Source organism: Anser anser, assembly GCF_964211835.1.
Source record: "Anser anser genome assembly, chromosome: 11".
NCBI lineage: Eukaryota > Metazoa > Chordata > Aves > Anseriformes > Anatidae > Anser > Anser anser.
In genome coordinates, this window is record NC_139732.1 from 8,935,587 (window position 1) to 8,946,125 (window position 10,539).

The 10,539-nt window shown below is 55.5% G+C and overlaps 2 protein-coding genes across 4 annotated transcripts in view; one reads left to right on the plus strand and one right to left on the minus strand.

Annotated features, from left to right (window-relative positions):
• LOC310905612 (uncharacterized protein) overlaps positions 1-10,539 on the minus strand; it is a 724,478-nt gene that overhangs the window by 13,409 nt on the left and 700,530 nt on the right. For both annotated transcript variants that reach the window (XR_014589159.1, XM_083852137.1), the window contains 2 exons: positions 457-621; positions 128-239 (listed from right to left, as the gene is read on the minus strand). The gene's annotated coding sequence lies outside the window, so the exon portion shown is untranslated. The remainder of the gene's footprint in view (positions 1-127; positions 240-456; positions 622-10,539) is intronic.
• Positions 6,303-10,070, plus strand: IRX5 (iroquois homeobox 5). Of its 2 annotated transcripts, none has more exons than XM_083851321.1 (3): positions 6,303-6,967; positions 8,081-8,492; positions 8,625-10,070. In XM_083851321.1, exons 1-3 carry the CDS (start codon positions 6,719-6,721, stop codon positions 9,368-9,370), a joined length of 1,407 nt encoding a protein of 468 aa, XP_083707447.1. In that variant the 5' UTR covers positions 6,303-6,718; the 3' UTR covers positions 9,371-10,070. The 2 variants fall into 2 exon arrangements, with proteins under 2 accessions (XP_083707447.1, XP_083707448.1); XM_083851322.1 differs by lacking the exon at positions 6,303-6,967 and adding an exon at positions 7,047-7,484.

Sequence of the window (10,539 nt, forward strand, 5' to 3'; positions counted from 1 at the left end):
TATATGCTCATTTATTAAATGCTGCTCCACACAATCAAAGAGCAATAAAAATTACACAGTGCATATTTATATCATAGTCACATCATGCAGTATTACTGATAATATTACACTATTAACAACACTCTACCTAATAAGTTTATAAAATCTTCTTGTTTGGGTGTTACAGAAAGACAAACCCTGCCTTCCATCTGTGTCCTTCCCTTCTTCAGCGCTGATTACACCAGTCTCACTGAGCTCATCTGGAGAGGGAAGAAAAAAAAAAAAAAAAAGAAAAACATTAGCTAATTACAATGTTTGCTATCTGCACCACATGACAGTCTAAAAAGAAATACTGATGTATCTGGAAACATGAATTCTGCTTTTTGTTAGAGACCAAACTCAGTATCACAAAGCACAGTGCCACTTCTGCAATGCCTTACTCAATGAATCATAACGTACACAAAACATATCACTTACCATTAACTCTGAATAGAACTTAATAAGGCTAAAAATTGTGGCAAGCCAAAACACATTCTGGCTTTGTATGAGGTCTCCTCCTGCACTCAGGTGTGCTTGCTGGGATGGACTGCTGGATTCATCCTCCCCTTCGCGGCCCTCACCGCTTCTCCTCTTGGCTGCGTTCTATCAAGCCAAAAAACAGACATAGGGTGAACAGGGAAATGGAATAAGAATATAGTATTTGTCACTAATTGAGACAGATTTCCCTTACAATCAAGGATTAAGGACCGAGTAACACAAGGGTTCCTTCACCCATTGATCTAGCGTGCTTGTTAAATCCCACGGACACTGTTATCACCACATCCCCCTGGATGATGTTCAGTTCTGTGTTTTCTAAGAGGTGCACCACAAACAAGAGCATGCGGCAACCAAAGGTCTACGGAATATGGACATTTAACGGCAATTAACTAATGAATCAGTAACAGCATAAATAACTTTCTTTTGCTTAAAAACACAACAGTCTAATAAATCATAGGAGTGCGGACAACAACTGCAACCTGAGTGTTTTGAAGCTGTGCAAAAGGTTCCAGGTAGGCAAACAGAGGCACGGAGGTTACAGGAACAAACCTACTCCATATGACGTGCCAGAAGCTGAGGGAGGAAGCTAGCCCAGGACTCAATATTCCTAGTCCCTTACCTACTACCAGGTCTTCCCCGTCACCTTCTCAGGCAACATAAAAGTTCCCCAGCATTTCTGCAGCCTCCTCTCAGATAACTACCTGCATTTCCTCAGTTTCAGTTCTACCCAGGGTCAGAGGAGCACACTTCATACCACAGAGAATATCAGCTAAAGTTTAGCTGAAGCAAGAAATTAAATACCAAAATAAACTTTAGGAAAAGCAAAAAGCAAGCAGAACAAAAATGCCTTAAAAGTAGCTTTTCCAACCTCGTCTCCGCAGAGCTGTCTGCTTCCCAAGAGATCCACGCAACCTAAAGCATGCTGACGCTCGGAGAGGCTTCGGCCCTCCCTAACCAGCCAGGGAGCCAGCACAAAGTAATTCTTACACCGTTAATATCATAAAGAAGTTGTAGGCATCTTTTTATAATGACAGAGTATTCTTAATAAAAGCTTCAAGCAGGTTTTATAGCTGCATATTATCCAATGAAACCAGTAATAAACAGCACTGTAGCATTATTTAGTGCAACTCCAATACGCCAAGAGTCACAACCTCGGTTTTATTTATCACGGCGGCTAAAATGTTAGTTCTTAGCTTTACAGTAGCAGCCAAGACTGTAGCTGTTTTATCCCAGCACACTGCCATCTGGATACTGATACTTTGTTATGGGATATGAAAGAAGAGCGTAGTTACCTAACGCAGCTTAATTGAAAACAGAAGACATAAATATTACACCAGGCATTATTCTACACAAAATTAAATGTGAAGGGCACGAGAAGTTTCAGAGATGCTAGCAGAGACTATTTCAGAGGTAAATGCTGAATTCCTGATGTGTGACAGAAACACTGAGAAATACTGAAAAAGATACGCTCGTGAAACGAAAGCTGGAAAATGCACCCTTTGGGGAGGGTAGGAGTGCGATCGGTCACAAGTTAGGTAGCATAGTGAGATTTCTGTTATGATCATCTGGATCCAGCTTGAAAGACCTGACTAGTTTTCTTTTCTGAAATTGATTTATATGAAGAAAAGAATTGGCTCTATGTGTATATTCACTTTAACGTGCAGAAAGCAGCCTCAAGAATCATTTGCATCTGCATTATCTATATTAATGAACAGGAACTAGAAACCTCTCCTGTTAATAAAGATCAGAGAGTACTAACTGTTAAAAAGAATTCCTTGGATGCAAGGCCAGAAAAACTACCTGGCACTACATTTCTCATCGGAGAGGTAACGCCGAGCTGCCGCAAATACCAGTCATTAGGACTGCAAATATGCATGCCAGAATGGGTAAGTGTGTAAGTAAACCAGATAAAATACAAACCCTTCTGAACATGCCACTGCTAATAAAAGTCACCCACCTTTAACACCCACGCCGTGGCCAGGTTCTAGCTGCGGTAGCGCCCAGCACATTGCAGCACTGCGGTGGGAAGGGAATTTGCTGCCGCATCGAAAGCTACGGGCACACGGCACAGGGAGCCACGGCCATCCTGCTTGCTGAGGGGCTTCTCTTTTAAAATAAGGAGTCAACTAACAGGAGATGAGGCTTGCTTTAAGTGAAAAAACTTGTTTAGACATGAGAGAGCAGCTCTTCCCCCCACCCCTGTCATATGGAGAATCTATTTTTCTGCATATGTCCTCAGAACTGCAAGCAAAATAAACCCTAAAGACATATTTAACTTAGTCCATATCATGCCCACAAATTCAAGCGAATCGCACCATTTAAGTTAATTATAGGAAACTTTAAGGAAACTAAAATACAGTCTCAGGTTCTCCCATGATACTGTCAAGATCTTTGGAGCTACATGTTCAATACAGTAACTATGGACTGGATTTAAGGACTGCCAGCTGCACTCATGCATGGTTTTATACCGTATAATAGTTTCCCTGAAAAAGAACTAAGACTGATAATCAGGTCCCTGGCAAAAAGTAATTTTACGAACAAAGGCTGGCTAAGAAAACAACAGGACAGGAGTGCACCTAAGCTACCTAACGCTCAGTCACTAGAGGCAGCAGGGGAGAGTTGCCGGCAGTGCCCACGGAGGTGCCCACCTCCGCCTCAGGCTGCCGAAGCAGAGCACTAACAAGTCGATGCCCGGGCAAAGTACTCGCAGGCAGCAGGAACAACAGGGGAGCTGCAGACATCTCGTGGGGCTCTGCCCTAAGACTCACCCGAGGCTGGCACTTCCACGGCACGTAGTGACCCCGTAACGCCCAACACCTTGTCTTGGGGAAGGCAGTGGCAGCGTGCACCAGCAAACGGCTGCAGGAAAGCGCCCCTGCGTTTTGCTGCCAATGCTTCTGCTGATATTTCGGGTGCACTGCTTTAGTTTTCTCCAGCTAATAACGTATTGATTCAACAGAGAAAAACACAAGCCCCTCACTCTCCTTTGCAGGCTAATTAGATTTACTACTATGGTATCGTAAAGGCGAAGAAAGTATTTTTGTTTTCTTTACAATTTATATATATATATATATATTTATACGTATTTGCTTTGTTCTGCTCTTAGTGCAAGCTGTTAATACTTTAAAATACACTATATAAGACACCTCGTAGCAGCCAATTTCCCCTGCTATCTGTCTTTGTATTTTCTTAATACGAGCAGCCTTTAACAGAGAGTATTTGTTTCCTATGGATCTCTTGATAATACACTCCCAAATTGAAATGGGGAAACAAATTATGCAGTGAGTGTCTATGGTCAGGTATTCTGATAAAGAAATACCAAAAAGGTTTTGAGAAAACAGCCTCCTTCTCATCTACCCCTGCAGAAAAGAAAAAAAAAAAAAAAAAAAGAGTTGAAGTGATCTCCTAATGCATCTCCCTTCATAATTCATGCCGAAAGATGACATTTTCTCAGGATCTTAATTAAGATAATGATGAACACCTGTGTCGGCATTCTTTGGCAAGACAGCATTATCCATCATAATCTTTTAAGTACACTCGAAAAAAAAAAAAAAAGCACCACCAAAACCAACAAAATCATATGACGGAACCAATCTGTTGCCTCTCTTCGCACTAAGTTTTACATCTCAGGCACACACACAGACGATTAGATCTTTAAAGACTGCAGCAAAAGCCAGGATCGGTAGATTTTAAAGTTTCAACAGAAAGTAGCTATTAAAGTAATTAGATTAAGTGTATCATAGTCGAGATACCTACGTTTAACTCCATCCAACACAATCCACCTGCAACTGCACCACTCGCAGTCAGACATGACCAATGCTGTACTTTTCAAATATATTATTTGCTGTTATTTTCACAACCACCCCAAACCTTTTTCCCTTCCAAAAGGAAAATACTCACCGACAATCCCTGTTAGATCTTCATGCACTATTTTATTAAGCTATTTTACCCCGTACCGCAGATGTTTGCGCATCCTAAATGAAATTATGCAAATGAAACCAGTGTGGAAAAATGCCTAAATACACAAGTTCAAATATTGCTACATTTTGGTCACTGCATTTTGTGCGGTCGTCTCAAATCCAAGTTCTACTTATGTCTAAAATTCTGTTCGAGTCTGAGTACTAAAGTGAGCAGAAATCATTTTGAAAAGCTCTGCAGGGCAAGCCCTTTGGATTAAAGGCTAGAAAACAGAGAATTTTAATCGTTTATTTATGCAGCCGAATTTAAATGCACAAGAGTTGATTTAAATAAATTCAGAAGCACGCAGGCAGCACGTAAATCCTATCATAAGAAATCCATCAATAAGAAATTACCGTACGATCGGCGTTTCTTCTATTGCATTAAGAGTTCAGCATCCAGGGAATTGTGATAAAAATATAGGGAGAGCCGAGAAGCGCACCACCGACCTGCAGCGCGCTGGTACAAGCCGCCAGCTGGCACAGAGGCACGATCCCCACCTGGAAACGCACCTACCGTCGGTGCCCACGGAAAGCAGCGCGGGTCCTCCAGCCCGTGGCAGGCAGACAGACGGACAGGCGGACAGGCAGACCTTCGCGGGCAGGGGATGCGCGTTTCGGGGCGAATTTCTGGTTTTTCCGCCATCCCGGGCTGCAGCCGGTCTCCACGCAGATCAGCCCTGCGCGGCCAGCAGTCAGCGTGCTGCTCGCACGGGGCAGGGCGGCTGCGGGGGCTCGCCGCGCGGGGCACAGCCGCGTCCCGGGGGCACAGCCCCAGCCCTCCGGGGGCTCCCCGCGGCGTGCGGGAGCGGGACGGGGCCGCGGGGGCCGGCACAAACCGCCCGGCAGCGGCGCTGGAGGCAGCCCCCGGGACGCCGCGGCCGTGCCCGCGGCCCCGCGCCGCCCCCCGGCCCGGCCCGGCCGGCAGAGGGCGCCCCGCAGCGCCGGGGCAGCCGCGCCCGGAGCCGCTCCCCCGGAGGCCGGGCCGTGAGGCGGCCGCCCCGGGGCGCAGCGCCTCCTGGCAGCGCCGCTTCCGCACTCCGGCCGCTCCCCCGCCCTGCCCTCCCCGCGCCGAGGGACAGCGCGGCCGGCCAATGGGAGGGAAGGACGGCCCGCCGGCCGCGGGAGAGCGGCCAACCCGGCGCCGGGAGGGGCGAGGGCGGGGCCGGCGGCGGCAGGGGCCGATGGGAAATGTAGTTCGGGGCGCGCCCGCCCCGCCCGGGCGCCTCCTGCCCGCCGGGGGTCGCCCCCCGAGCCCCCGCCGCCGGGGGGGCGCCGCCCGCGGGGCGTTTGGGGCTGATCCCGGGGGCAGCGGGGCCGCTGCCGGGTCCCCCCGGCCACGACGTGTTTCAAACAGCGCCGGTTGCGCCCCCGAAGGGGTTCCGCAGCACCCCTGCCGCCCCCCGACGGCGCTCCCCGGCTGCACGCCCCCGCGGGTGTGCTGTGTGCCCCCAAAAAGCACCGCCCCCCCCCCCCCCACACACACCGCCCGCCGCTCGCTGGAGGGAGGGGCAGGGGGCAGCGAGCGGAGGGGTGGGGATGGGGATGGGGGGGGGAGCCGGGCGGCTAATAAATCGTATTAAATCTCTCTATTTTTTATTATTTCATATAGCGACTGGCTTGCGTGCCGGCGCGGCACTCGGCACACGCGGGAAGTTGGAGCCGGGGCCGGAGCGGCTCGGCGGTGCCTGCGGGCCAGGAGCCGGCGCACTTGAGCCTCGGCTCGGCGGGGAGGGCCGGGGGGGGGCCGGGGGGAGCGCGGAGCCCCCCCGCGGGCTGGGCCCGGCCGCGGCAGCCCGGCGGGGTCCTGCCAGTCCTGGCGCTGACAACACCCCGCGAAGGAGGAGCCTCGGCGGGCCGCGCTAGAAGGCGTCAGGAGCTGCGATTTCCAACTTAGCATCTTGGCAGGACCCTTCGGAAAGCGAGAGCGAGGAGGAAAAAGGGGGGGAAGGAAGGAAGGAAGAAAAGACCAAAAAAAACCCCACAAAAAGACAAAAAAAAGCCGCCCCCCTCTCGGTGCGAGGGGGAGAGAGAGCGAGGAGGAGAGGGGGAAAACGAGACAGAGGAGGGGGCGGAGGAGGAGGACGCGGTGCCAGGCTGCGGGAGCGGCGCGGAGCAAGGTGCCGCCGCTGCCCGCCGGGCGAGGGCCGAGAGGCGCCCGCGAAGCCCCGGCCGCAGCGGCCCCAGCCCGGCAGCCGCCCCCCGGTGCCCCGGGCTCCCCCCCGGGTATATGTGTGCGCCTGGCCATGTCGTATCCTCAGGGTTACTTGTACCAGCCGTCGGCGTCCTTGGCTCTCTACTCCTGCCCGGCGTACAGCACCAGCGTGATCTCCGGCCCCAGGACCGATGAACTCGGCAGATCGTCGTCGGGCTCCGCTTTTTCCCCTTATGCCGGATCTACCGCCTTCACCGCCCCTTCCCCGGGCTACAACTCCCACCTCCAGTACGGCACCGACCCGGCCGCCGCCGCCGCCGCCGCCTTCACCTCCTACGTGGTAAGAGCAGCCCCGGGCCCCCGGCGCCCCCTTTTTTGGTCCCCCCGCGCCCCCTTTTTTGGTCCCCCGCGCCCCCTTTTTTGGTCCCCTTTTAGTTCTTTTCGGAGCCGCCGCGGCCGGGGCGAGACGGGGCTGGGGCGGGCAGCGGCCGGGCGGGGACGGGTTTCATTCCTTTAAACACAAAATATCTATCTATATATTTTTTAAAGAAAGGGTCAGTTTTATTCCGCAACGTTTTTCTTGTTGTGGTTTGAAAGGGAACGAACGCATCAGCGGCCGGCGGTGGGAGAAATGCGGGCGGTAAAGCCAGGCAACTTTCCCCTCGCAGCGCTAATTGGGCTGCTTCGTTACGGCCGGGCTCTAATCCCCGGCCGCCCGGCGGGGCAGGGCAGGGGGCGGCCGGGCTCGGCGCTGCCGGGGGGGCTCCGCGGGACCGGCGCGGGGCAGCCCCAGCCCGAGCCCCGCGGTCCCTCCGAAGCAGCAGGAGCGGGGACTTTCGCTGCGCTTCTCCCCTCTGGTTAGCGTCTAGGCGGAGTTGCACGGAGTTATTTCCCTTTTTCCTTTTTTTCTCCTCTTTTTTTTTTTCTTTCTCTCTTTTCTCTGCCTTTCTGCCCTTTTCCCTTTATTTCCCCCCTCTAGCCCCCGGAGGAGCAGCCGCCCGGCCGCCGGGGCCCGGCAGGTTGCCCACTGCGGTGGCAGCCCGGGGGCAGGACGAAGGGAAGGGAAAGAAGAGAAAGGAAGGGAAGGGAAAGAAGGGGAGGAAGGGAAAAGAAGGTGGGAAGGAAGGGAAGGGAAAGAAGGAAAGGAAAGGAAGGGAAGGGAAAGAAGGGAAGGGTCCCCTGGCCGCGCTGCCCACCGGCTTTTCGGCGCCCGGCTCGGGGGAGAGGCTCTGCGTTCCCGCAGGCGGCCTCCCGAGGCCGGGGCCTCCCGGGGCCGCCCCCCCCCCCCCGACCCCCGCCGTTCCCCCGGGGGCTGCGGGCGCGCCGGGCCCGGCGCTGGGGGCGAGGCGGGGGCCGCGGGCCGGGCCCGGCGCTGCCCTTGCCGTGTCATTGTCGCCCCGCGGCCGCCTCACGTCGCCTCGCCCCGCCGGGCCGCTGTCCCCTCTCTCCGCAGGGCTCGCCCTACGAGCACCCGCCGGGCATGGCCGGCTCCCTGGGCTACCACCCGTACGCGGCGCCGCTCGGCTCCTACCCCTACGGGGACCCCGCGTACCGCAAGAACGCCACGCGGGACGCCACGGCCACCCTCAAGGCCTGGCTCAACGAGCACCGCAAGAACCCCTACCCCACCAAGGGCGAGAAGATCATGCTGGCCATCATCACCAAGATGACCCTCACCCAGGTCTCCACCTGGTTCGCCAACGCGCGGCGGAGGCTCAAGAAGGAGAACAAGATGACCTGGACCCCGCGGAACCGCAGCGAGGACGAGGAGGAGGAGGAGAACATCGACCTGGAGAAGAACGACGAGGACGAGCCGCACAAGCCCGAGGACGCCCCGAAGGGGGACCCCGGCTCGCCGGACGCAGGTAGGGCAGCGGAGCACTCGGGGCTGCCGGGGGGAGCCGGGGGGCGCCGTGGGCCGGGCTGGGGGGCGCGGGGCGAGCCGCCGAGCAGCCCCCGACCCCCCCTGCCCTGTCCCCCCTATCCCTCCCCTCCAGGAGCGGCGGAGCCCAAGGCAGCGCCGGGCTGCGAGCGCCTGCAGGAGCCCCCCAGCCCCCGGGAGGCCGAGGGCGGCCTGAGCGACTCGGATTGCAAGGAGCCGGCGGAGGAGCGGCTCGACGGGCTGCCGGCCTTGCCCAAGGCGCCCGGCGTTTCCCCGGCGGGGGGGCGCGGCGAGGAGCCCCCTCCGTACCGGCCACCCTCCGCCGCCACCACCGGGCCGCCGCCGCCCGCCGCCGCCGAGCTGCACCCGCTGCTGCCCGCCGCCCCCTCGGTCATCCACTCGCCGCAGCAGGCGGCCCTCGCCAAGCCCAAGCTCTGGTCGCTGGCCGAGATCGCCACCTCGGCGGACAAGGCGAAGGAGGCCGGCGGCGAGGCGGCGCCCCCCGGGCCCCCCGTCCTCGGCGGTGGCGCTGCCGGGGGTCCCCCGCGCCCCTCGCCGCCTCGGCCGCGCTCGCCCGGGGCGCAGTGCCCGTTCCCCAACGGGGCCGTGCTGCCGCGGCCCCTCTACTACACGGCGCCCTTCTACCCCGGCTACACGAACTACGGCTCCTTCGGGGCCCTGCACGGGCACCCCGCCGGCGGGGCCGCCGCGCCCGGCGCCCCCTTCAATGGATTAAACCAGACTGTCCTCAACAGAGCCGAGAGCCTGGCGAAGGAAAGCAAACTGGGCAGGAGCCAGGCCCAGGTAGACCTTTGCAAAGACTCACCTTACGAACTGAAGAAAGGTATGTCCAACATTTAATACCGGCTTCTCCTCCTCACCCCCCCCTCCGCCCCCCGGCCCGGGATTGTGGTTTGGTTCTTCTGTTATTATTATTATTTCATTTTTTTTTAATTTATTGAAAGAAATGCTAAATTGCTTCGGCAGTTATTTTTCCACTATCAAAAGAAAGGCAAAACAAAGCGAGCAGAAAAAGAGCAGCTCCCCCTCCCCCTGTGCCCCCCCCCCCCCAGAAGTTTATAGAGTCTATTGGAAAGGGCTGGGGGGAAACCGCCCCGAAATGTCTTAACCAAGCGAAAAGCCAACGAGTGATATGCTCTCTCTCACACACACAAAGAAGAAAAATTTGTATGAAATCTTATTCTGTATATTTAATGTAGCTTTTTTGTATTTAAATTGATAATACAGTATCTTTGAAGTAAATTATGAAATCAAGACACCTGTACAGGCATTAATGTTGTTTTCGTAATATAAATATATACATTTCTGTGTCTTTTTCCGAATTGTTTCATAGTTTTAAAAAAAATATATATACAAGTTTAATTTAATTTTTTTATGCCTATTGTTTTTTTTTCTTGGGTGTGAGCTAAACTATAACGCAAAAAAAAAAAAAAGGACCTAGGTTATACTTCTTAGATACAAAAACCAACAAACCCCAACCTGCAGTCGCCTTTGTAAAGCGCAAATATTTAATTAAAAGAGATTTTTAACAGAAGCAAAACCCCTCTTTTTTTGCCACGGGCGGATACTTGTGGACGCGCCGGGGCCGCTCCGCACCTGCCGCGGGGCCGGGGCCGGGGGGAGCGCCGGGGGAGCCCCGGGGGCCGCGCTCGTCGCACCGGGGCCGGGGCAGCGCCGGTACCGGGGCCCCGGAGCGGGCCAGAGGCGAAGGCACTTGTTCGGAGCGCGGGCCCGGCTTTTAACCTAATTACTCGCAATCAGTGTCGCGTTTTCTGCAAAGCAATCAGCTGGTGAACTTTGCTAATGAGTTCGATTTTCTGCCAGATTTAAGCCCTCGCTGGCGCGGCGGCGGTGCCCGGGGAAGGGGCTGTGTGGGGGGGGAACGGGGGCACAAGGGGTTCTGGGGGGGGCCCGGCCCGGCCCGGCTCGGGGCTGGCCGCGGGTGCGCAGCCGGCCGCGGGCGCGGTGCTTGCCGGCGCTGGCAGGTAGGTGTCACACTCGGCCCGGCT